The 27279-nt window shown below is 48.6% G+C and overlaps 1 protein-coding gene across 1 annotated transcript in view; it reads left to right on the forward strand.

Annotated features, from left to right (window-relative positions):
• Positions 1–5682: 5682 nt before the first annotated feature.
• NEURL1 (neuralized E3 ubiquitin protein ligase 1) overlaps positions 5683–27279 on the forward strand; it is a 78308-nt gene continuing 56711 nt past the window's right edge. Inside the window, exon 1 of the mRNA XM_042908674.1 lies at positions 5683–6331. Coding sequence (XP_042764608.1) covers positions 6247–6331 — 85 coding nt within the window. The 5' untranslated portion in view covers positions 5683–6246. The remainder of the gene's footprint in view (positions 6332–27279) is intronic.

A 27279-nucleotide genomic window follows, 5' to 3' on the forward strand; every position in this document is an offset into this window, starting at 1 on the left:
TTCACTTAGTAATATACATTTAAGTTTCCCCCGTGTCTTTCACGGCTTGATAGCTCATTCCTTTTTAGCACCAAGTAATATTCTGTTGTCTGGATGTACCACAGTTTTTGTTTATCCACTCACCTGCCCAAGGACATCTTGGTTGCTTCCAAGTTTCGGCATTATGAATAAAGCTGCTATAAACATCTTTGGGCAGGTTTTGGTGTGGACGTACGTTTTCCACTCCTTTGGGTAAGTGTCAGGGAGTGTAATTGCTGGGTTGGACGGCAAGAGAACATTTAGTTTTTTAAGAAATCACTAAATTGTCTTCCAAAGTGTCTGTACCATTTTGTATTCCCACTAGCAATGAATGAGCATTCCTACGGCTCCGTATCCTCACCAACATTTGGTGCAGCCAGGGTTCTGGATTTGGGCCATTATAATAAGTGTGTGCAATCTCTTTGTTGTTTTGATTTGCATTTACCTGATGACATACATATGGAGTATCTTTTCATATGCTTATTTGCTATTTGTATATCTTCTTTGGTGAGGGATCTGTTAACATCTTTGGCACTTTTTCTTTTATTTAAAAATTTTTTTCAATGTTTATTTTTGAAGGAGAGAGAGAGAGAGAGAGAGAGAGAGCGAGCATGAGCAGGAGAGGGGCAGAGAGGGAGACACAGAATCCGAAGCAGGCTCCAGAATCCGAAGCTCGATGTAGGGCTCGAACTCATGTGCTGTGAGATCATGACCTGAGCCAGAGTCGGCCACTTAACTGACTGAGCCACCCAGGTGCTCCTATTTTGTTTTATTTTTAATGTTTATTTATTTATTTGTTTGTTTGAGAGAGAGAGACAGAGACAGACAGAGCACGAGCCAGGAGGGGCAGAGAGAGACACACACACAGAATCTGAAGCAGACTCCAGGCTCTGAGATGTCAGCACAGGGCCCGATGTAGGGCTTGAACTCCTGATCTGCGAGATCCTTGCATGAGCCAAAGTTGGCCACTTAACCGACTGAGCCAACCAGGTGCCCCTATCTTTGGCTCATTTTAAAAACCAGGTTGTTTGTTTTCTTATTATTGAGTTTTAAGAGTTTTTCATATATTTTGGGTAACGTTCTTTTATCAGATATGTCTTTTGCAGCGGGCACCTGACTGGCCCAGTCAAAAGAGCATGTGACTCTTAATCTCAGGGTCATGAGTTCAAACCCCACACTGGGTGTAGAGATGACTTAAACAAATAAAACTTAAAAACTTTTGCAAATATTTTCTCCCAGTCTTTGTGGTTTGTCTTTTTATTCTTTTGAAAGTGTCTTTTGCAGAACAGAAAAACCTAATTCTAATGAATTCTAGCTTACGAATTCTCTTTCATAACTCATGTATCTAACAAGTCACAACCCAACCCAAGGCCATCTAGATCTTCTCCTATATCATCCTCTAGGAGTTTTATAGTTTTGCATTTTCTGTGTAGGTCTCTGGTCCATTTTGAGTCAATTTTTGTGAAGGGTGCGAAGTCTGTGTCTAGATTCATTTCTTTTTATGCATGTGGATGTCCAGTTGTTCATGTGTCATTTGTTGAAAAGACTACCTTTGCTCCATTATATTGCCCTTGCTTCTTGTCAAGGGTCAGTTGACTATCTCTCCGTGGGTTTATTTCTGGGCTCTCTATTCTGTTGCATTGACCCATCTGTTTATTCTTTCACCAGTCGCACACTGTCTTGATGACTGTGGCTTTATATAAATCTTGAAATTGGGTAGCATCAGTCCTTCAACCTTGTTCTTCATTATTGTGTTGGTTATGTCAGGTCTTCTGCCTCTTGACACACACTTTAGAATCAGCTTGTCGATATCCACAAAATAAATTGCTGGGATTTTGATTGGGATGCATTGACTCTATAGATCAAGTCAGGAAAAACTGGTATCTTGACAATGTTGAGACCTACTGTGTGCTCGGCCCTAGCCTTAGCCCTGGGAGGTAGGAAACCGGAATACACAAAAGCACGGGAGAGGCTCCCCCGTGGGGCTGGCAGGGAAACTGCACCTCACACAGTGCCAGGTATACAGGTAGTGCTCAATAAATGGTCACTGGGGCAATGAGAGGCGCTGAATTCCAAAGCACCTGGACCTTATGGTACTCATTCCATGGGGCAGAACAGACTCTCATCCCTCGGAGGGAAGGCGCGGCCTCAGGGAAAACTTTGTGCGAAAGGTACTGCTGACAAGGGAACGGGCCAGGTGGGCTGGTCGGAGCAGGTGTCTTTGGTTGACTAAGTAGCTCTGCTGATAGGTGAATTCACTGATTTATTTATTCACAGATTCACTGAATAAACATTTATTGGGAATCTATTATGTGTCAGGCAGTCAGGGATCTCCCCCTCTAACATGTCTAGCCACCTCCTGCAGTCCAGGCGGGACAACCCTGTACAGGTTTTCTGATCGCCCGATAACTAGGGACTGGGCCTTGGGGGATGACAGGGGGGCCCTCTCCCCCAGCCTAGGGATGGTTGTGGCTTTTTCTTTTTTTAACACTTATTTATTTTTGAGAGACAGAGCGTGAGCGGTGGGGAGGGGCAGAGAGAAAAGAGGGAGACACAGAATCCAAAGCAGGCTCCAGGCTCTGAGCTGTCAGCACAGAGCCCGACGCGGGGCTCGAACTCACGAACCGGGAGACCATGACCTGAGCCGCAGTCGGACGCTTAACCGACTGAGCCACCCAGGCGCCCCGACTTTTTCTAATTTTAAGGTTAGTTTCTTGACAGGGAGAGAGGTATCATGTATTGGCTTGGGTGGTCTCAAGTTTCGTGGAGCCCAGCTTGGCCTAGATGAACCCCACTCTTGCTTGCCGGGTGGGGACCCTCCCTGTGGCTGGTTGTGCGCTTAGCTTACAGGTTCTCAGGGAAGGAATTTATTCTTCTCGGTCAAATATTTTATTATTTATCAGTGTGGAGAGCCACATATGCACACACAAGCACACACAGGCAAACACGTATGTCTAACACCCATCCCCCCGGGCACCGCCTTCAGAGTCTACACTACCGGGGAGATGGGGTTGCCACGGTGACTGGTTCTGGATCCCCACCTCATGGGTATTAATAGCTTCCATTGAAACCATCAAGACAGTGATTTCATCCAGCCTTGTCTCCCTGGCGGGATCCTTCTTCTTCCTCTCTTCCAGGACGGGGCTAGGAAGGACCCTTGGGGCCACACAGGCTACCTCCCTGCCTCCTGGCAGCTGCCTTGGTGAAGAATGGCCTGGAGGCCTCAGGGATTCTGCCCAATGTCCAGTGGGCAGGAGGCTGCTGGACTTTTTTGATCCTCTGAGCTGCGTCTAAACACAGCCCTTACCAGAAAAGGGTTTCTGAGACACAGGACCCCTCAGAGGGGTCACTCTCAGCTTCTCTGGGTCCCACAGGGTCCCACCTGCTTTCTCTAGGTCCCTGCCTGGCCAGACACTTGCACCCAGTTGGCACTTGACCGTGGTGTCCCTTCCCACAGTACAGAGCTCCCCGGAAGGGCTAGGGCTACGCTAGGGAGGTGGCTTAGGATGCAAGATTTCAGAGGCACTCACTCTCAGGCTGGAGCAAGTGCTGGGCTGGCACTGCACGACCCTGACAGCCGCGAGCGCCTCCTTGCCTTTTATGCCAGGGACGCCTCGCTTGCCTCATCCTCTCCTGGCTCTGCTGATATTCCATTATCTCCTCAGCCTTCTTGGGTCAGGGGAGATTTCCATCCTGCTCTCAGTCCCCTGCGTTGGTCCCTGATCCCTCTCACCTTCCTGTGGGGCTCCCTGGGATCCCTGCAGAGCCTGTTGCTGCCCCTGGGCTCTGATGGGCACCAGTCTCTGGCCCTCATTTCCTCTTCCCTTTGATCTTCTCTGTCTCTCCCCTGCTTTGCCCACAGCCCCAGGTTCAGACCGTGTGGGGTCTTGGCATCCCTGCTGTCCTCTACCTTTGGGGCCTCCATGCCCCACCCCCACCCCCGGGCCCAGGCATCAGCTCCTCCTCCCTGGGGAAGGGAGGGGTGGGACTCTAGGACAGGCCTAGCCTCCCTGCAGCCACCCTCTGCAAATCCTACCAAGAGCCTTGCACTTCACACACACTCCAGAAGAATTAGTCTGGTCTATACGGAGCCTTCAGATTTATTCCGCGGCCAGTAGCGGTTCACAGTGACCTCATTGCAGCAGACTTCAGGGGGTATATGAATATGTGTGAGACTATGTGTGCACTTGTGTAGAAATGAGCGTGCGGGAGAGTGCAGAGGTGTGTACGCAAATGTGTGAGTGTGCTGCCATTCAGGGCGCATGGATTTCTGATGCATGAGTCATTGGTTGGGAGTGAGCCTTGGGAAGATATGTCCATAAATAAGACAGCACCCCTGACCTCCATGTCTATTCTGCAGCTGGCTTGGGCACGTGATCCTGGGCATCTCAGAAGCTGGAGGCGGGGGTGGGGGCTGTCTTTCCCTCCAGACCCCAGAGAGCAGCTGTCACGGATATTTCTAGCTCGCCTGGAGTCCCAGACATTTATGGATGTGATGGCTGCAGTGGGGTGGGGGGCAGGGGGCAGGGGAGGGGCATAAAGAGCTTCACTCCAGGGATCTTAGTGGAGTTCTGCTGGCAGGCAGGCCGATTCACCCATTCCACGAGTAGTTTTTGATAGTCTGTCATGTGCCAGGCACTCTCCTAGGGGCTGGGGTATGGTATGGTCAGGAGGTGACACATGAACTGTGCCTGAATAATAAGGAGCCGTCACATGAGACCTGAGGGAAGAACCTTCTGTGAGAGGATGGATGAGATGCCTGTTGCCAGCCTACACCCTCACTGGATTCTGGATCAAAGTTGCTGAAGCCAGGCAGAGAGCTAGAGGTGACCTAGAGGAGCAGGAAGGCAGATTCTCTGTCTGAGGGACCTTGGCTCATCTTCTACGCCAATCGACTGGGGTCAGGTGAACAGACAACTTGCTGAAGCCCCTTCCCCCAGGGAGCCTTCTTTGCTAAGGGCCACAGAGGCTGGCTCCCCCCACCTCTTAGAGCTGACAGAACCACTCAGTTCAGAGTTGGTGGTTTGTCTGATGGTTTGTCCCTGAGATCTGTTTTCCCAGCTTGGCCAGCAACCCCGCCTCCTAGGTTGGCTCTGTATTCCTCCAACGGCCCCCAGTGCGATGTGTGTAGGGGCTTTTTGTTCTGAGCCCTTGCCCGTGCACCTCGGATGTAACTGAGGGCGGAGGGTCAAGTGCAGGGGTTTCTCATCTCACCTCATTTATTCCATCATCCATTCACTCATCAAAAAACCCCATTTTTTTTTGGTTTGTTTTCTTGAGCTTTTACTGTGCGCCGGGCCCTGTTCCTGGCTCCAGGGAGACTGTAGAGCTAACTCGCCCCGCGCCTGGCCCCCAGGGAGCTCAACCTTCTTGCTGCACTGTTTCTCTGTTTTCAAGACCTGGTTCCACTGCCCGTGCGGGGAATGAGTCCGTCTCCCGGCGCCCCACCCCCGCCCATCCGCCTGCTAGCTCACCCGGACCCGGGCCGGGCCCCGGCGCCGCGGACAACTTGTGGCAGCGGGAACGCGGCGCGCCCCGGGGCCACATCTGGCTGCGCGGGCGCGCGCGTGTCACTAAGACGCTCATTCACCGGCGCAGCTGTCACCATAACAACCGGAGCCAGGGAATCCTGGCGACGGCTGCGGGCGAGGGGCGGGGGCGGCGGTCGCGGGAGGGAGCCGGCGGGGGCGGGAGCGCCCAGCACGCCCCGCGCTCCACAGAGCCCCGCTCCATGCGGACCCGCGGGCGGGAGGGCGCCACGCACGTCGCCGCAGCGGCCGTCCCCGCGGGCGGGGACCGAGCCTGCCACCGAGCCGCCGACCTCCCTCGCCGGGAGCCCTGACTCTATGGCCCCGGGGGAGCGCGCCGGAGCCTCCGCGCCGCCCACCACCAGCCGGAACCCGAGCGCCAGCCGGAGGAAGAGGGGAGCCCCGGGGGCCGCCGGCCCCGGCCCAGGGGCCCGCCCGCGGTCCCCGTCCCCGCCGCGGGGAATGGCGGGCAGGTAGCCGGCTGGCGCGAGGACCCCCGCGGCGGGCAGGACCAGCCGAGGACGCCGCGGCCCCGAGAGAGGGAGGAGAGCCGCGGCCCGCCCGCCCCCGGCCGCAGCCCCAGCAGGGCCCTCCCCCGGCGGCGCGCGCCCGCGCGCGCACACACTCGCACACCGTGCCTCCGCTCCTGCCCAACCTCGCCTGCCCCCCGCGAGTGCCGAACCCCCTGGGGCCGGATGCCATGGGTAACAACTTCTCCAGTATCCCCTCTCTGCCCCGAGGAAACCCGAGCCGGGCGCCGCGGGGCCACCCCCAGTCCCTTAAAGGTAAGGGAGGCTCCGCCGGGCCCGGCGCAGCCCGGAGGACTGGGGCGCAGGTGGAAGGGCAGGGAGAGGTGGAGAGGTGTGATTGGGGAGGAAGGGCAGGTGCCACCTGTTGTGTGAGTTTGGAGACGCGAGGTGCGCATCTGGCCCTGGTGGGGGGCCGGGAGTGGGGGGCCGGAGGTGGTGATGTTGAAAACCCGGAAGGATGGCGTTATGTGGGGTCTGCGCAGTTTCCCCCACCGGCACTGGGAACGTCACTGGAGTTAACTCAGGCCACGATGCTAGCGTGCTGGAGTGAGGAAGGGCATTTGCCCAGTGGGTAGGGGAGTGTGGCAGGAGGCTCAGACCGGCCAGCTGTGCTTCTCAAGGGAAGCATCACAGTCTCCTCCTTCATCTGCCCAGGGCTGGAGAGGTCACGCTGGAAGCACTAGTTGCATCTTCCATGGCAGGATCTTAAAGATCCAGGACTGACTTATAGCAGCCTGGAAGAAGGGGCCAGAGCTCTGTTGACTTTTTGCATCCACTGACTCAGCTTGGTTTCTGGTTCCTCCAAAGGCCAGATGTCCGTTCGGAACCCTAGACAGGAGATGCTTGGGAGCCTTGAAATGGAGGAACATTTACCAGGAAGGTCTTTGCGATCTCAATCCCCAGACCTACCCAGCACCGCCAAGGAAGCCCTGGCCCAGCCCTTGGCCCTGCAGCTTCCACTGTTTTCTCTGACCCTTGCAAGACACAGCTGTGTCCTCCCAAGCCCTCAGACCCCACTGATTCCCTTCCGGAAGCTGCTTGTCTATCACCTTCAGAACCAGCCAGCACTTGTCCTGGGCATTCTGATGGCTAAGAGCCAAGAAGGGAAGCCCTTGGTCTTCTCCAAAGAACAACCCACTTCCTCAGCCCCTTGGGTGACGAGAAGGATATGGTAATACCCCTTGACAAAACATTAGAGTTGAAAAGAACTTTTGCAAACACCTTTTCACGTGAGCGAGGAAACTGCTCTGGGTAGTCAGCAAAGCTAATCATACCCATTTCACAGTTGAGGAGAACCAATGCTTGTTTTTGGTTTCCGAAGCCAGCAAGAAGTGGAGCTAGGCTGCACATCTGTATCTCCTGACTAGATTCTGTCCTCTCTTTTGCTGGACAGTTAACCTTCCAGACTAGGGGAGAGGAGGAGGGATGGGACCACCATCCTGTGTTCTAGCTCCAACCATTTCAGAACTTCCGCTCTCGGTTTGGGAAAATCGGTAGGTTTGTTGTGTCTTTCTGGAAATTAATATGGTGGTACATGTCAAGACCTTTTAAAATAACATATTCATTGGCCTTGTGATTACTCTTAGAGGAGCTGATCCTAGCAAAATGGAGATCCAGGCAAATACTTATACGTTAGGTTAGGATGTTCACAGCAGTTGTGTTTATACTAGGAAAATAACCTAAATGCCCTGTAATCGTGGTATGTCCTCTTGGTGGAGTATTACGCAATCTTTAAAATTGTATTTTTGAAGAATATTTGATGATTTGGGAAAATGCTCAGTACAGCACCATAATGACAGTTGAAAAAGGCAGGACAAAAAAATATGTAGACTGTGAGATCCCAATTTTGTTTAAAAATATATGAATACAAAAAAAAAATATCAAACAATCCTGGAAAGAAAGTTTCCAAAAGGATAACATTGGTTTTTCTCTGGGTAATGGGATCACATAAGATTTTTTCTTTTTTCTTTCTTTTTATATTTTGCTCTTTTAAAAAATTTCTGCAATAAGCAATACTGTTTTTTTATCATCAGGAATAAGCTGTAAGTATTAACCTGTATAACAACTACTTATGAACATTGAAAACAGATTCTTAATGATGGAGGAAACTGTGGACATCTTCTCATTCAGTGTCCTCCCTCACAAGTGAGAAGAATGGAGGGAAGGGAGAGTGTTTGCCTACTCAGTGCATCAGTCAAGAGAACATGGCAAAGTCAGGCTGAACCCTTCAAGGGCAGAGTAGCTGAGCTAGTGAGTTGACTTGGGTTTAATGGCTCACAAACTGCCCCAAAAAGGCTGGCTTGCTCCATCCTTGACCCTAGGGAAGTTCAGAGAAGGCTTCGGTAATTATACCTCTTTTCACCTAAAGTTTGGGATTGTGGGGATGTGAGGTCTCTGTGACTGGAGTCTTTGGCAAGGGAGGGAATGGGCAGGAGAGGGTCTAGGATCCTCCCACCTCCCTGCCCCCACTCTAACCTTCTCCTCTGCATGACTCCCCACTTATGTGGCCTCCACTTAAGTGGAAACTCCACTCATGCTGCCTCCCTGGTTTGTAGGGATCAGTTCTTTTTCCATGGGACTAAATGGTGGCGAAGTTCTCTCTCTAGCCGTCTCCCTCTCTCTGCCCATCCCCTTTCAGGCTTGATTTACCAGATTCCACTCCCCTGTCCCTACCCACACACCTACTGGAGGTGGCCGTGAGAATTTTGATTCTGCTCCTTCCAAGCCTGAGATCAAAGATTAGGGTGTGCCCATGATGGCCACCTATGGGTGTCCTTTGTCCAGGGTCCACTGATCCTGACTTCTCCTACCCTAATAAAGCCATCTTTACTCTGTTTTTGTGTCTACTCAAAATTCTCTTCAAACTAAAACAGCATTGGCCTAGTAGTCTTCTCTGATACATCAGTGGTCATCCAGAATTCCATTCCAACTGTATTGGTGTTGACCTCAGTACTGGCTCTGACTTTAAGCCTGTCCACCTGGACTTGTGCTCGGATTGGTTCGGTACCCACCCTGTGTTCGGCTCTAATTCATTATCAGTGAATTAGATTATCGGTGTCCATACCGAAATTTGCTGGGGGTGGGGAACTCTCCTTTGTTTTGTTTTTTTCTCTCTCTCCTTCTATAATTGAAATCTCTATTGATTTCTCCCCATTTTAATTAAAACAGCTGGAAGGGGTCTGACATAATAGGGACCCTGGGACACATTGGAGATCTAAGATTAGTCTGGCTGTCAGGCTGACATGAAATGAGGCTCGTCCTTCACCTGTCAGGTGGTAGACTTTGGTGTTCTCCCTGGAGACACGCTAACTTCACCTCACTGCCAGTGATTCCCACTGGGGTCTGAACAGTGTTGGTCTAGGAGTGTCCAGGGGAGAGATCCAAGGCATAGCTCTGGGCTTAGGACCAAGAGACAGTTACGAGGATGCCTGACCGAGAGGTGAGGGCTCCTGACATCCTGGTACATTCACAAGCTGAAGATCTACTTGAAGAGGCAAGGCTGAGGGAGGGAATGGGGCCAAGTGCTTGGCTGGACCACTGAAATCCCAGATGTGTGTGGGCATAGGTCAGAAATGGGGAACCAGGGAGGAATGTGAGCCAGACATGGAGGGAATGGCAGAAATTGGACAGATGATAAGGAATGAAGCAGGAGTGCTAGGGTGTGGGGAGGAGGGTTGGGGAAGGGACATACAGCAAAGGCTTGGAGGTGGGAGTCAGTAAGTGTGTGTGTATATTCTCAGTTACAGGCACAGGGTCACTGGGGCAGGGGACTCCAGCTTGGAGTCAAATACAGAGACAAATACAGAGAATAAAGATCTTCCTCCTTTGCTAGCTCCTTCTGAGTGCCTGCCTGCTTAGTGCTAAGTGCTGACGGGATGGTAACTAGGAAAACCTTCGGGGAGGGCTACCCAGCCCAGTGGTCACCCATAGATGAGGATTGGATGGGCCACTTCCCATCTTCTTTTAAATTGTGGTAGGATTTACATAAAATTCACCATTTTAAGAGTTTTGGACCGTGCAATCCAGTGACGTTTAGTACATTCACGATGTTGTGCAACCACCACCTCTGTCTAGTTCCAGAACATTTTCATCACCTCAAAAGCAAAGCCTGTACCCAGTAAGCAGTCACTCCCCATTACCTCCTCCCCTGAATCCTTGGCTAAGAATGCTGCCCAGAAACATCGACCTCGGAAGTGGTGGGGCTGGGATTTCTACCCAGAACACCAGAGCTCGTGAGGGAGCAAATCGGTCTTGGAGGAAGTTTTGTATATTGGGGCCTTCTTTTCCCTGACCCTCTGGGATGGCATGTGCTCACTTCCAAGATGTGTGCATTGAGGGTCAGGTTTCGGTTCTCAATCACAGAGGCCAAGATGGCGGCTGGATAGGCAAGAGCAAGAGGGAGGAGGAGGGGGGAGGAAGGAGGGCAGGAGCTGGGCACTGCCCAGGGGAATGCCAGGGATGCCTCTATCCTGGTGTGCCAGCTGCCCAGGCCTATTTCCTTTTGGTCTGTGACTCTCCCAAGGGCTAGAGGCTTAGGGGCTGCTTCTCACTGAACTGGTTGCTTTGGCAACCCTGGGCTGGATGCAAGTGGTCTCCTTGGTAACGCCTGAGAAACCTGCCTATGGGGATGGAGGGAGGTGGACGGGCCAGCGGTCAGGCAGGGTGGCACAGGCAGAGCTGGGCCAGGCTGCTGAGATCAGAGGCCTCTGGGGAGGGTCAAGCTTATGGAATAGGCTGGGCTGCCTGTTGGCCATTCCCCAGCGAGCCAGAGTCCAGAAGCCCAGGAGATCTGGGGGCCTGCCTGGAGACACCAAAGGCACTATGGGCCGGCCCAGGAAGTGGGAGGAGATGGGGGTGAGGGTGAGAAGGGGAGAGAATATAGCTTCTGGATGACAGAGCCAGCTACAGGGTTTATTAAAAGATGCTTATCAGAGGTCATTACCCGGATCCTGCTGCTTTGGGAAATGAGCAGGTGCTGATGCCTGTGGGGGGGCCGGGCAGAGAGAAAAGAAGGTCTAGGAGAGGAGGAGAAGGAAATAGATGGAATCACTGGCAGGCAGGTGGGAGGCCTTGGCTTTCTCTCTGCTCTGGCTGCCCTGGGGCGGGGGGCAGGGGGCTAGTTAGGTCTGGCTCTGGAACTGAAGTTCTAGGGTGAGAGTTGGGGTTCCAGGGATGCTCTGATGGGAGGGGCTCATTCTGTTGTTTAGCAAATGCATACTAAGCATTGAAGACAGGCCAGACACTCTCCTAGGCATGAGGATACAAAATAGATGTGTACAAAATAGATGAGGGCTCGTTGCCATGAAGCTTTCCCTCCAGTGGGGAGGCAGATGGGAAGAAAAATGACACATGAACAAAAATGAATTGGAAGATGATAATAACCACTAACATGCTATGTGCTGGAGCCCATGCTAAAGTCTTTACACCTATTATCTCATTTAATTTTTAAAACAACCTTGTGAAGTAAGTATGATTATTAACCCCATTTATGGATGGATCAACTGAAGCTTAAAGAGGTTAAATAACTTGCCCAAGGTCAAATGGCTGATACGAGGTGGAGCCTGGATTCTGGCCAGAGTCTTTCTGATTTTGGAGCTACTGCTCTCGCTTTCTCTCTCTCTCTAATACAGGCATACTTAGGAAATATTACGGGTTCTGTTCCAGATCTCTGCAATAAAGTGAATATTGCAATAAAGCGAGTCAAATGAGTTTTTTTGTTTCCTAGTGCATATAAAAGTTATGTTTATACTACACTGTAGTCTATTAAATGTGCAGTAGCATGACGTCTAAAAAAACCAGTCTATTCCTTAACTAAAAATGCTTTATTGCTAAAAAAGTGCCAACCATTATCTGAGCTTTCAGTGAGTTGTGTTGTTGTTGCTGGTGGCTGTTCTTGCCTGGATGTTGATGACTACGGACTGATCAGGGCGGCGGGTGCTGAAGGCTGGGGTGGCTGTGGCAGTTTCTTCAAATAAGACAGTGATGAAGTTTGCCGTATCAATTGACTCTTCCTTTCGCGAACGAATTCTCTGCAGCCTGTGATGCTATTTGATAGCATTTTACCCACAGGAGAAATTTTTTCAAACTTGGAGTCAGTCCTCTCGAACCCTGCTGCTGCTGTGTCAACTAAGTTTATGTAATACTCCAAATCCTTTGTTGTCGTCTCTACAATCTTCACAGCATCTCAAGAAACCACTTTGCTCATCCATAAGAAGCAGCCCCTCATCTGCTAAGGTTTTATCACAAGATTGCGGCAACTCAGTCCCATGTTGACGGTCCACTTCCAGTCTACTTTTCTTGCTGTTTCCAGCACATCTGCAGAGACGTCCTCCACTGAAGTCTTGAAGCCCTCACAGCCATTCACGAGGGTTGGAATCTGCTTCTTCCAAACTCCTGTTAATGTTGACATTTTGACCTCTTTCCACGATTGACGAATGTTCTTAATGGCATCTAGAATGGTGAATCCTTTCCAGACGGTTTTCAGTGGACTTTGCCAGAGGAATCACGATCTGTGGCAACTGTACCCTTATGGAATGTATTTCTTAAATGATAAGACTTGAAAGTTGAAAGGACTCCTTAGATCCACGGGCTGCAGAGCGGGTGTTGTGTTAGCAGGCATGAAAACAACATTAATCTCCTTGTACATCTCCATCAGAGCTCTTCAGTGACCAGGTGCCTTGTCAATGAGCAGTAATATTTTGAAAGGAATATTTTTTTCTGAGGAGTAGTTCTCAACAGTGGACTTAAAGTATTCGGCAAACCATGTGGTAAACAGATGTGCTGTCATCTAGGCTTTGTTGTTCCATTTATAGTGCACTGGCAGAATAGATTCAGTGTAATTCTTAAGGGTCCTAAGATTTTCAGAATGGCAGGTGGACCATGTCTTCCACTTAAAGTCACCAGTTGCATTAGTCCCTAACAGAGTGAGCCTGTCCTTCGAAGCTTTGAAACCAGGCACTGACTTCTTCTCTCTAGCTATGGAAGCCCTAGATGGTATCTTCCAATAGAAGCCTGTTTCATCTACACTGGAAATCTGTTAAGTGTAGCCACCTGCATGAATTATCTTAGCTCGATCTTCTGGATAATTTGCTGCAGCTTCTACATCAGCACTTGCGTCTTTACCTTGCATTTTTATATTGCGGGGACGGCTTCTTTTCTCTAAACCTCATGAACCAACCTCTGCTAGCTTTAATCATTCTCCTGCAGCTTCCTCACCTCTCTCAGCCTTCACAGACTTGTAGAGAGTTCGGGTCTTGCTCGGGATGAGCCTTTGGCTTAAGGAAATGTGGCTGTTTTGATTTTCTGTCTTTTTTAAAAATGTTTATTCTTGAGAGAGAGAGACAGAATGTGAGCAGGGGAAGGGCAGAGAGAGAGGGAGACGCAGAATCCGAAGCAGGCTCCAGGCTCTGAGCTGTCAGCACAGAGCCCGACGCGGGGCTCGAACCCACGAACTGCGAGATCGTGACCTGAGCGGAAGCCGGACGCTTAACTGACTGAGCCACCCAGACACCCCTGGGGTGTTTTGATTTTCTATTCAGACCACCAAAACTTTCTCCATCTCAGCAATAAGGCTGTTTTGCTTTCCTATCATTCATGTGTTCACTGGAGTAGCACCTTTAACGTCCTTCAAGACCTTTTCTTTTGCGTTCACAGCTTGGCTAACTGTTTGGAGCAAGAGGCCTACGTTTCCCCGATCTCCCTCCTTCCTCACTGAGCGTAATCACTTCTAGTTTTTCATTTAAAGTGAGAGATGCGAGACCCCTCCTTGCCCGATGCAGGATTACCACAGATCTCCAATTTGTTAAAAAAAAAAACAAAAAAAACCCCACAACTCATTGTCTGCAAAGTACGGTGAAGTGAAGCACCATAAAATGAGGTTTGCCTGTAACCATTTTATTTAGAACAGCTTTAGATCTACAGAATTATTGCAAAGTGATGGAGTTTCCAGATACTCCCTGGCTGGTGTACCCCACAGTTAACATCTTAACCTTAGTATGGAAAATTCATGACCAGTAATGAGCCAATATTGATACATTGTTATTAACTAATGCCTTTACTTTATTCAGATTTCCTTAAATTTTCCCAGTGTTCTATTTCTGTACCCGGATCCCGTCCAGGATGTCACATTGTATTTTTAGGTACCATGTTATATATTTAGTGGTCATGTTTTCTTCGGCTCCTCTCAGTTTTGACAGTTTTCCATGCTTTCCTTGTTTTTGATGACCTTGACAGTTTTGAGGATTACTGGTTAAGTTTCTTGTAGACTGTCCCATTCTTGGGATGTGTCTGATGTTCTCACGATTAGATTGCTGTATAGGTTTTGGAAAGATAGACCGTAGAGGTGAGGTGCTGTTTCCATCACGTATCAAGTGTGCGTGCAAGCCACATGACCTATCACTGGTGATGTTGACCTTGATCACTCAGCTGAGATAGTGCTTGTCTGGTTTCTTCATTGTAAAGTTAAAGTTATACTTTCCTCCCCTTTCCATATTGCACTCTTTGGAAGCTACTCTCCATGCGCAGCCCTCACTTAAGGAGTGGGAGTTATGCTCCCCTTCCTTGAGGCCAGAGCATTACTTTAATTACTCTGTCAACTATTTCTTTAGTTACCTGGTCAGTTAGATCAGATACTTTTGGATAAGGGCTGTAAAAGAGAGAAGACTGGGGAGCTATCCTCAGGGAACTTGACCTGGTCCTGCAGGTCTGGGAAGGTTTCTCTAGGGAAGTGGCCAGAAGATGAGTAGGGCTTGGCTTTATGTTCCTAGAAGGGTACTACTGGAATGTTGGGTGTGGAACTACTCATTTAACATCCCTGACCCCTGCCTGTTCAATGCTACTGGCCACCTTCAAGGTCATTGTGACTTAAGAAAAAAAAAAAAAAAAACTCTCCCATGTTTTTCTTTTCTTTTAATTACAGTGTAGTTAATATGCATGCAGTGTTATATTAGTTTCAGGTGTACAATATAGTGATTCAACAATTCTATAATTACTCAGCGCTCATCAGGATAAGCGTACTCTTAATCCCCTTCACCTATTCTACCCACTCCTCCACCCGCCTCCCCTCTGGTAACCATCTGCTCTCTAAAGTTAAGATCTCCTGTATTTTTAAAAGCACCCCAAAGCCTATTACTGCCCCTGATTGAGAGCATTGAGCTGGGTGTGGAGAGCAGCAGTGAAGGGTGTTCCTGGCAGGGGGCCTAGGACAGAGGCCTAGGCCTGTGCTTGAGGACAGAGTTTAGAGTTGGTTCCTGCTAAGTATGGAGGAGGGGATGATCCCAGGCCGATGTCATCCCAACCCCCTGGGCCAAGGAACTTTCTCAGCAGAAAATCATTAAGAGATCACTGCCTTGCCTCTCTTCCGTGGTCACAGAGGAGGTCTGTGCAGGGCTGGGGCAGGAGGAGGAGGGTTTTTCCTGGGATGAAGGAAGAGGGAGAGGAAAGTATGACTGCTGGCTTATTTGTGTGGCCTTCTTTGCCTCTGTTGCCCCAGAACGCCATTCCTGCTGCTCCAAAGGTCGGGGAGGGGACAACAAAAATGGAGAACATTGCCAGGAGGAGGTACTGTCTTGTGATAAGGGTGGTGGCCCTTCCACATGCTCCTGGCTTTCACCTTCATCTCCCCCCCCCCCTGCCCCCACCACCCATGGCTTGCCCTGGCCTCTCCCCCACATCTGCGGAAAGGCTGATCTTCTCCAGAGGATGGGCCAGTCTAGAGAGTGTGCGCATCCCAGTGGAGGTATCCATCCATGTGCGTCTGAGAACAGGGGAGGAAGCGCTTTGCCTTGATCAGAGTAAGTAAAACTTCAGGGGTGCTCCAGCTCCTCGATTTCATGTGTTGGTGCCCTCTTGGCAATGGACATGGTGCTGGGTATGGAGACTGAGAGGTGAATACTGGCATCGTGTCTGTCCTTGAGGTGCCCATGGTCCACCTTTATTTAATTCATACATCAGTCCGTATTGACAGGAGGAGCCCTTTTCTCCTCCATGTCTGCTTTCTGTTCCTTTTCTTTCCCTGCTCTTCCCAGCAAATGCTCCTTTGAACACATTTTCCCCGAGGAGAGAGGACTGGCAGGTGGTCAGGTGTGTATGTGAGGTTGGTGGAAGGACCAGTGCCCCCTGACTTTGAACATCAGAACCCAAATATACTGTAGAGATTGTTTTGTCCTACCTCCTTTGTCAGCCCAGGTCTGGGGTTCTCAGTCCCAGAGAGGGGAAGTGACTTGCCCAAGGTCCTACAGTGGGATTGGACCAGGTGGTACTGTGGTCTCAAGGCTCTGACCTTGAAGGGTGCTGATGGTCTCCAGAGTTGACAGAATTAAACTCCAGAGGGACAGCTGAGGGGGATGGATGCTTGACCCAGCTATGCTATGTGCTGTCTGTAGGGAGATTGTTGAAGGGCTTTAAATGGAAGAGTGACAGAGTCACTTAGACATCTTAGAAAATTCTAAGCAAGGGGCAAGTGAGGGGCAGGACAGGAGACTGCTGCAGACCTCCAGGGGAGGAGACAGGTGTGGCTTCTGCCAGAGTGGGGCAGTGAGCAGTGGGGCAAATAGATTGACGTCAGCTTGAAGATTTAGAGGTGGAGAGGGAGATACAGAGGAGCTGCTTGTGTGGACACCTCTCTGGGATTTCTGACTTCTGGGGGTGTGGGGGCCTGGCTTGGAAGAGCTTGAATACACAGGGAGGCGGGCCTCTTGGGAGTTCAGGGGTGGGTGTTCCCTTGAGTGCTGTGTCCCACCCAATCCCTGAGGTCTTAGAGCCAGGAGAAGAAACAGGTGAGGGGGCATGGCTGGCCCTGGGCTCTTAACTCCATCTCTACTACCTGGGACACGATCAATAATTAATACGCCCTCTGCCTGTCACAGGTGGCTCCCGGGTGGGCAGAGGCAGGGCCCTGGCACCTGTGGTGTGATATGCATCTGGCTTCTGCTGGCCCCGGGCCGGGGCCCTTCAGTCCTGATGTAGCCAGTCTTTCTCAGGTGGCTCTTTGCTCCCAGCATACACACACAAACCATGAAAGGTGGCCATAAATCAGCTGGGACAGGCCAAGGCTTCTCTGGTTTTCCCAGAGTTGAGATCAAAGCCCCAGACCCTCACCCTGGGGCTCAATACTTATTAAATTATTAAACTGTCAAGGGAGGGGAAAGCAGGAGGGACTGGATGGATGGCCATACAGTAAAACAATGCGGAAGAATACGGGCCGAGAAATGAAATAGCAGGTAGTGCAGATATCTCTTCAAGATAGAGATTTCATTTCCTTTGGATACATTCCCAGAAGTGAGAATCATAGGCAGTTCTATTTTTAATTGTTTGAGGAACCTCCATATTGTTTTCCAAAACTGCTGTACCAATGTACATTCTCACCAACAGTGTACAAAAGTTCCCTTTTCTTTACATCCTCATCAATATTTGTTATCTTTTTGATAAGAAACATCCTGATAAGTGTGAGGTGATCTCTCATTGTGGTTTTGATTTGTATTTCCTTGATGACTAGTGATGTTGAACACCTTTAATGTACCTGTTGGCCATTTGTGTGTCTTTGGAAAAATGACTCCTCATTAAAAGAAAAAAAATTTTTTTAATGTTTACTTATTTTTGAGAGAGACAGAGTTTGAGTGGGGAAGGGGCAGAGAGAGAGGGAGACACAGAATCCGAAGCAGGCTCTAGGCTCTGAGCTGTCAGCACAGAGCCTGACATGGGGCTCGAACTCATGAGCTGTGAGATCATGACCTGAGCCGAAGTCAGATGCTCAACCAACTGAGCCACCCAGATGCCCCGAATCTTCATTTTTAAATTGAGTTACTATTATTATTTTCTTGCTATTGAGTTGTAAGAGTTCCTTATATATTTTGGATGTTAACCCCTTATCAGATAGATGGTTTGCAAATATTTCCTCCCATTCTTTAGGTTGCCTTTTTATTTTGTTGTTTCCTTTGCTGTGCAGAAACTTTTTTTGATTAATGTAGTTCCACTTTTTAATTTTTTCTTTTGTTGCCTGTGCTTTTGGGATCATATCCAAAAAAATCAAGTCAAGACCAGTCAATTGTCAATACCAATGTCAAGCTTTTTTCCTGTTTTATTCCAGGGGTTTTATAGTTTCAGGTCTTATATTTAAGTCTTTAATCCATTTTGAGTTGATTTTTTAATATGGTGTGAGATAAAGGTCCAGTTTAATTCTTTTGTTTGTGGATAGCCAGTTTTCCCAACACCATTTATCTTTTCCCCATTGTGTATTCTTGGCATTTTTGTTGAAAATTGGTTGACCATATGTGCATAGGTTTATTTCTGCAATATTTTATTCTGTTGAGCTGTATATATGTCTTTATGCCAATACCATACTGTTTTGATTACTATAGCTTTGTAATATAGTTTGGAATCAGGAAGTGTGATGCCTCCAGCTTTGTTCTTCTCCCTCACGATTTAGCTACTCAGGGTCTTTTGTGGTTCTATACAAATTCTGAGATTATGTTTTCCATTTTTATGAAAAATGCCATTGGAATTATGGTAGGGATTACATTGAATCTGTAGATTGCTTTGAGTAGCATGGACATTTTAACAATATTAATTGTTTCAGTTAATGAATATGGGATATCTTTGCACTTATTTGTATCTTCTTCAATTTCTTTCATCAATGTTTTATAGTTTGCAGTATGGAGATCTTTCATCTCCTTGGTTAAATTTATCCCTAAGTACTTTATTCTTGTTGATATTTTGTAAATAGTTTTGTTTCCTTACTTTTTGGGTACTTTATTGTTAGTGTATAGAAACACAACTGACTTTTGTATGTTGATTCCATATCCTGCAACTTTACTGAATTTACTTATCAATCCGACAGTTTTTTGGTGGAGTCTTTAGATTTTTCAACATATAAGATCTTGTCATCTGCAAATAGAGATAATTTTACTTCTTTCTTTCTGATTTGGATCCCTTTTATTTCTTTTTTCTTGCTTAAGTGCCCTGGCTGGGACTTCTGGCACTGTTTTTGACTACAAGTGGCAAGAGTGGGCACCCTTGTCTTGTTTCTGATCTTAGAGGAAAAGCTTTCAGCTTTTTACCATTGAGTATGATGTTAGCTGTGAACCTGTCGTATGTGGCCTTTATTATGTTGAGGTACATTCCATATATACTTAATTTGTTGAGTGTTTATCATGGAAAGATGCTGATGTTGTCAAATGCTTTTTATCCATCTATTGAGATGATCATATGATTTTTTAAATCATTTATTTTATTAATATGGTATATCATGTTTATTGATTTGTATATATTGTACTATTCTCACATCCCAGGGATAAACCCACTTGATCATGGTGTAAGATCCTTTTTACTGTGCTGTTGAGTTTGGTTTGCTAATATTTTGTTAAAGATTTTTACATCCATGTTCATCAGGATATTGGTCTATGCTTTCTTTTCTTGTAGCATTTTTGTCTGGCCTTGGTATTAGGGTAGTGCTGGCCTCATAAAATGGGTTTGGAACAGTTCCTTCCTCCTCATTTTTTTGGAGAGAGCTTGAGAAGGATTGGTATTAATTCTTTTGTAAATGTTTGGTAGAATTCACCAGTGAAGCCATCTGGTCTTGGACTTCTTTGGAGATTTAAGAATGCTTTACCCAGCAAAGCTATCTTTCAAAATCGAATGAGAGATACAGACATTCCCAGACAAAAAAAGCTGACGTAGTTCACAACCACTAAACCTGCCTTACAAGAAATGCTAAAGGAGTTCTTCAAGCTGAAAAGAAAAGACACTAACTAGTAACATAAAAGCATATCAAAATATAAAACTCCCTGGTAAATGTAAATATGTGGTCAGATTCAGGATACTCGAATATTCTGATGATGGTATATAAATCACTTACAACTCTAATATAAAGGTTAAAAGACAAAAAGAATTTCAAAAAGCTATAATTACAGTAGTCTGCTAGTGGATATATAATATGAAAATATGTAAACTGTGATGTCAAAAACATAAAGGGGGGGAGTAAAAGTGTGGAGCCTTTGTATGTGAACAAAGTTGAGTAGCTATCAGCTTCAAACAGACTATGATAAGATGTTTTATGTAAACCTCATGGTAACTACAAAGCAAAAACCAATAGTAGGTACACAAAAGATAAAGAGAAAGGGATGAAAACATACCACTATAGAAAATTGTCAAATCACAAAGGAAGGCAGTAAAGAGGAAGAAAGGAGCAAAGGATCTATGAAATACCCAGAAAACAATGAACAAAATGGCAATAGTAAGTCCTTGTCTATCAATAATTACTTTAAATATAAATAGTCTGAATTCTCCAATCAGAAGACAAAGAGTGGCTGAATAGTTAGCAAAACAAGACTCAATGAACTACCCAAGTATAAGAGACTCATTGTAGCTTCAAGGATACACTTAAGCAGAAAGTTAAGAGATGGAAAAAGATATTCCAGGCAAATGGAAATGAAAGAGAGCAGGGATAGTATCAGACAAAATAGACTTTAAATAAACAATTGTAATAAGTGGGGTGCCTGGGTGGCTCAGTCAGTTAAGTGTCCAACTTTTGATTTTGGCTCAGGTCATGGTCTCACAGTTCATGGGATCCAGCCCCATATCGGGCTCTGCGCTGACAGCACAGAACCTGCTAGGGATTTTCTCTCTCCCTCTCTCTCTGCCCCTCCCCCACTTGCACGCACACCAGTGCTCTTTCTCTCTCAAGGTAAATAAATAAACTTAAAAAAAAAGACTAGTAAGAGATAAGGTGATTATAAAATGATAAAGGAATTGATTTATCAAGAGAAAATAACTATAGTAAATATATATGCACCTAACATCAGAGCACATAAGTAGATAAAGCAAATATTAACAGATCTGAAAGGATAAATAGACAGCAATCCCATAATAATAGGGGACCTCAGTTCTCCCTTTCAACAATAGATAGATCATCCATACAGAAAATCAATAAGGAAATATTGGACTTGAACTACACTTTAGACCAAATGGACCTAAGAGACATACAGAACATCCCATCAAACAGTAGCAAAATGCACATTCTTCCCAAGTACACACAGAACATTCTTCAGGGTAGATCATATGTTAGCCACAAAACGAGTCTTAACATATTGAAGATTTAAATCATTTCAAGTATCTTTTCCAACCACAGTGTTATGAAACTAGAAGTCAATGACAGGAGGAAAACTGGAAAGTTTACAAAATGTGTAGATTGAACAACATAGTCCTGCACAACCAATGGGTCAAAGAAGAAATCCAAAGGGAAATTAAAAAAAAAAAAATCTTGAGACAAACAAAAATGGAAACACAATATACCAAAATTGCAGGATGTAGCAAAAGCCGTTCTAAGAGGGAAGTTTATGCTGATCAATGCTTACGTTAAGAAAAAAGACAGATATCAAATAAACAGCCTAATTTTACACCTCAAGGAACTAGAAAAAGAAGAAGAAACTAAGCCCAAAGTTAGTAGGAGGAAGGAAATAACGAAGATCAGAGTAGAAATAAATGCAATAAAGACTAGAATGATTATAGAAAAGATCAACAAAAGTAAAAGTTGGTTTTTTGAAAAGATAAAATTAACGAACTGTTAGCTAGACTAGGAAAAAAAGAGAGAAGACTCAAATATATACCAGAGAAATACAAAGGATCATAAGAGACTACTATGAGCAATAATATGCCAACAAGTTGGATAACCTAGAAAAAACGGATAAATTCCTAGCAACATACAACCTACCAAGACTAAATCATGAAGAAATAGAAAATCTGACTGGACCAATAATGAGAAAGGAAATCTCCTTTCTTCAGAGCAGAGAGAGCCTAGCCAGGCCTGAGAGGTGCAGAGGGGGTTTTCCATCTCCTGGGGCAGGCTGGCAGATCCTCTGGGTCTGAGGAAACCAGCCAGACACCCCGACCCTGGTGTGGAACCAAGATGATGGAGGAAGTGGTGGGGTGAGGCTATGAGTGGCCAGAATGCCGCTCACATGGACGGTTCTGCAGCAGAGTGCAGCCCTCCTACAAATTGGGGCTCTGATTGCATGAGATTCCTCCAGTTCCTTCACTGCAATGTGAAGGAAACTGTTTTAGGGAGTTAGGGTTTCCTCAGCCAGTCCCCGAGTTGAGGGTGTGTTAAAAGAAACAAAATACCAGAAGAGTCTGGATCAGTTGTTGAGAAGAGAGTTTCCCAAGATTTAGGGCTTGTTCTGAAAGAGGAAGTTTACTGTCTAGTGCAAAGTTTCAGTTCCTAGAGCACAGGCTCTATTTTGGGGGTTGAAGGTGCCGTTTTTGCAGGGAAGATTCTGGCTTGGTATTGAGGTGCCCGTTGTGAGGTCTCATGTCCATGCTGGGGTGAGAGTTCCATTCCTGGAGGGGAGTTTTCACTGCAGGGTGCCAGATTCATGCCTGCAGTTGAGCTTTGAGTCTTGGGGCCCAGAATCCACTGTGGTGCTCCATATTCTATGATTGGGTTAAGGTTCCCTTCTTGGGCTTTGGGGTTTGATTATCAGGCTGGAGGTCTTGTGCCCTGGGAGGAAAGGAAGAGCTAGAACCCCTTTTCACTTCTGGAGAAGACTTTCTGGGACCAGCAGCAGAGGAATGGGCCAATAGACTCGTGAGCTGATGTTCAGGAGGCCCAGGTCCCAGCCCCTGCCGAGGATAAATCACTTGCAAGCTTTAGGTCTCCGCTGGAAGCAGGGCCAGGCGGTGGTGTTGACTCACAAAGTACCATCCAAGCTTGCTTGATCCTCCCAAAATGACGCTAATGGTGGGCTCCATAGGTACCGATGGCCATTGCCTGGTGAGTCAGATCCATGATGACAGCACTCAAGCTGCCCTGGGCACTGTCAGCTCGGTCCAATTAGTGACAATCGGATCTTAACTTGTGCTGAGGGGCCCCTGGGGAGAGGGAGCACACACTGAGTGGGATATGTTAAATCTGGGTCCCTGGGGCTTGGTGTGTGGCTCCGGAGGGAGGGAGCTCAGCTGAGTTGGGCCAACAGCTTCCTTCCTACTGGGCCGGTTCTCACGTAGCCCCGTTGGTAGGTACAGACATACCATAAACCGTGATGTGAAGGGGACTGAGTCTCTCCCTCGTGCTCTGGGGAGCAGCTGAGATGCACGGAGAGTGTTGTGTGCTCAGAAACATCTGCTTCTATATAGGGCCACTGCCCTAACTCCCCCATCATTTCTTTCTCTTATTACTCCAGTGTGGCTCCCCGTCTCGCACAGCCGAAGTTGCTGGGAAGAGAAAAGCCCATTACGTTTGTCTGGGGCTTTCAGCTTTGTAAAGGCCTCCTGCCTCTTCCCTCCCGGATCTTGTTCCACATGTAGAGATTGCTGAGGCAGGTGGTCTTGGCCCTACTTCCTGGAGGAGCAGCTTGAGGTCCAGTTGGGTGGACCAGGGTATCTTCACTGGTGCCTGTACCCGCTTGCCCAGGGTCGCAGAGCTGGCCTGTGGGCCTTGAATGGGGGGTCCCTGCCACGTGGCTTCCTAGCCCCCATACGCCTCTGTTGCAGGTGGACCTTCTTGTCTCAGAGGTCCTCCTCTGTTCTACCCAAATGTGAGACAGCAGTGAGTGATGCCGTGCTGTCAGGTGAGGCTGTGTAGGGAGTTTCCAGCTCGGGAAATTTCTCCAGTGTTCCGGAAGAACTTCCCCTTTAGGACAGAACCCCTTCCCTATGGCACCTCAGAAGATGGGGGAGTTTTCTCCACCACCAGGTCTGTCCCACGAATGTAGGGAGTGCTCTGTCTAGGTCTGCAGGGACTACCCCCCGCACCCCCCCCCCCCCCCCAGCTCCTTCTGTGTGGTCCTGGCCAAGGTACATGGCAGGCTGAGAGGCCTGGGGATCCCGCTGGGTAAAGGAAACCCAACCCAGACATTGGACTCTGGTGTGGTCCAGCAGGCCTCTAGAGTTCCCCAAGGGCATCTGAGGGAATCTAGGGTGTGAGGAGGGAGGAGGAAAGGCAGGCAGAGTAGAGGCCCTGTGGTTGAGGAACAGTCTCTGGAGTCAGATTTTGTCTTTGCTGCCTGTGCCACCTGGAGCCAGAGGCTTAACTTCTCCGTATTCCTTATTGGAGATAATGCTTGACTCGTAATAAATGCATAATAAATACTAGTTATTGTTACCATCATTAGACTCGACCTTCAGGCCCCACCTTCGACCTCACTTCCACCAGGAAGCCTTCCCTGACCACCCGGGCTGGGTTAGATGGCTGCTGTTCTCTTTCACTGCAGCCCTGTGCTCCTCTGTGAGCACTGATCACCCTAGGTGTCAGGACCTGTTTGCCTGTCAGTGTCTCTCACCCCCTGTGTGCTCACCATTGTGTTGCTGCCGCTGGGCCTGGCATACACAGTTGGCCTCAACAAATATTTTGAAATGAATGCAAGAGTGGGCTGATTCTGGGGAAGTCAGACTTCTTTCCGGGCCCTCCGGGCCGCCAACAGTCCATTTTCTTTTCTTTGTTGAAATGACCTTTCTTGAACACCAGGCTCAGGGGCCAAGATGGGAAAAGGTAAGAGTAATATGGAGCTGTTGGCTCATTTATTCATTCCCCCATAGCACAGATATTCTCTGGGTGCCTTGCAGGTGCCAGGCCTTGTGCCAGGATTTGGGGACAGACGTGCCTTCATCCTTAAAGCACTTGTGGTGCTGATCACTGGGGCCGAGAAAGGTCAGAGGAGAGGAGGGTGGTCAGCGAGGCCGAGGGGAGTCAGGAAATGCTTCCAGGAGGAGAGATTTGTTTTGAAGAATGATGGGGAAGTTTGGATAGATCATAGATGGGCCTTCTCTCGGGGGTGGGCAGGGAGCAGATAGAGAAGACAGAGCTGCCCGTGAATGGCAATAAGGCAAAGCTGGCCAATGACATTGTGGCCTGAGGGGGTGGGGGCCCTGACTGTCTTGCTAAAGATGGGTTCCCAAGCTGTGGGTGCCGCTGATCCTGGCTCTGCCATCCACAGACAAGTGACCCTGGGCAGGTCATGTCACTCCCCGAGTGCTAGTTGATTCACCTCCAGGATGGGAGTGGTGATGCCTGCCACTCAGGGTTGTTGGACCACTTTGTGAAAGGAGAAGGCCCAGGTGATGCGGGGGGGGGGGGGGGGGCAGGTGGGGCCCTCAGGCAGGCTGGGAGGCAGGTTGGGGTGGGGTGCTATGTGGGAAAACAGGAAGGCTGTCCTGCTTCAGGCTTCTCTGTTTTGTAAATAATTAAATTCTTATCTTGGGTTTGTGGTGCCCACACTGCAGGAGGCAGGTGATAGCTGGGGGAACAAGGTGCTGTATTGTTCAGGAAGTAGTGGGGTCCCTTTCCTCCCCTTTTCCCTCCCTCCCCGCCTCCTGGTCATGGCAGGCAGGTCGGTTGGGGTAAGGAGTCATCTAGGGTCTTCTTGCGTTGTCCCTCCTTCCTGCGTTTTTCTTTCTCCCTGTCTCCATGTTGTCATTGCCTGGTTCCCCTTCACAGTCTCACCTCTGCACACCCGAAGCACTGCTTGCCCCCTCTCCCCGCAGGCCCCACGCCCCTTGGCACCGTTACCCTGTCCCCATCCCACACTGCTGCCTGCTGAAACCTTCTCCCTCCCCAGTGGCCCTTCCCAAACACCCCCACCTCCTTGAGTCCAGCAGTACCCCCCAGGTCTGCTCGAGGGGCCTCAAGGGAGCATTGACCTCTCCCTCGCCCCATGCTCCAGAGACAAATAGTCGTTTTTTTCATTTTTAGTGCTTAATACTGAGAATGTGAAGGTCTGTTTAGTCTTGTGCAGCTAACATAAACCAGCCGGAACTGGAGCATGGCGGGGACTTTGCTGTAAGTTCCCTTATTTGGAATGAAATTCATTGTTTTCCACTGGGAGGCAGTGGGGGCTTCAGGGAAGCCCTGCTGGGCCCCCCTCCTCAGGGTGTGGCCTGCAAGACCTCTCTGAAGGTCACCAAGGTGTCTGTGACATAGAGGCTGGCCCTAGGACATCAGTCACCCCTAATACCTCAGGGATGGAGAGGGCTTGGGATCATGTTGTTCAGGACTGCCCTTTTCCAGGGGAGAAACTGAGGATCAGAGAGGAGAAGGGACCTGCCCAGAGTCCCAGGGCATGTTGGAGCAGATGGAGGTCTAGAAGGCAGGGGTTCTGGCTCTCTGGCTCTCAGATCTCTGTGCTGTGCCAGGACGCCTCTGGCCTGGGAGCTGTGCGGGTGGGGCCGAGGGGTGGGTGGGAGGGCTGATGAATCTGGCTGGAAGTGGCCTTTCAGTCTGGGGATCTTCCAAGGCTTCTGGCTTAGCAGCTAAACACAGAGGCCTGGGGCAGTAAGCTGGGGGGTGGGGCATGAGAGAGGAGGAAGGGCAAGAAGGCAGAGGGTGATGCGAGGGAAGGGAGAGGTGGTTGAGGGTCCAGGAGAACTGGTTCTGGTCCTGACTCTGCTGCTATTGCTGTGACTCTCAGATGCCTTCTTTGACCTTCTTCTTCCCCGCTTGTCCGAGAGGCTCAGCCTTTTTTGTGCATGCCCCAGGGTGTGCCTTGGATGAACCAAGGTCAGGGAGTTTTTCTTACCTGTGATGGGCTGTGTGAACCAGCTCACCTAGCAGGTCCTCTCTGGCCCGGGTTTCCCTTCCTTGTAAAGAGGGGTGTGGACCTTTCATGAGTTCTCTGCAAGAGAACTCTGCAAGAGCATGAGTTTTAGGGGCAGACCTTGGATTTCGATCTTGACTCTGATACTTTATTAGCTGGGCTGCTAATTAAGCACACAGGCTTCAAAACCTGGGGCTCTACAGGGAGCAGTGAGGGTCTTTGCAAGGATGATATGAACTCATATACCCAAAATGTCTATACCCCATGCCCAGTAAGTAGAGTGGGGAGTGGGGCAGGAAGCCTGCAGGCTTGGTGGCCGCTGACTTTGAGCTGCACAGCTTACGAAGACCGGCCTTGGGGTTCCCTGTGGCTTTGCTTTCTTTGCTCTGTCCCGGGCCCCTAGTGGAAAAACTGCAAGCGCTTGTTTAGATATTCTTTCTAGAGGGAGTTCCCCATTTAACATCCTTTAAAAAGAACTTCTCATTTATTCACTTACTCTTTTCACAAAGATCACACAGCTGGGACGTAGGAAGCTGTAACTGACCAGTGTAGGAATTCCTGGGACTGAAAAAGGAAAGATGTTAGAAAGCACAGGCCTGAGCAATCCAAGAAGGCCCTGGTGCTGGGGAAATGAGGGCAGGAGACGCTGCATTGTTTACTATGAACATTCCATTCACTGCT

Source organism: Panthera leo, chromosome D2 (genome assembly GCF_018350215.1).
Source record: "Panthera leo isolate Ple1 chromosome D2, P.leo_Ple1_pat1.1, whole genome shotgun sequence".
Classification (NCBI taxonomy): domain Eukaryota; kingdom Metazoa; phylum Chordata; class Mammalia; order Carnivora; family Felidae; genus Panthera; species Panthera leo.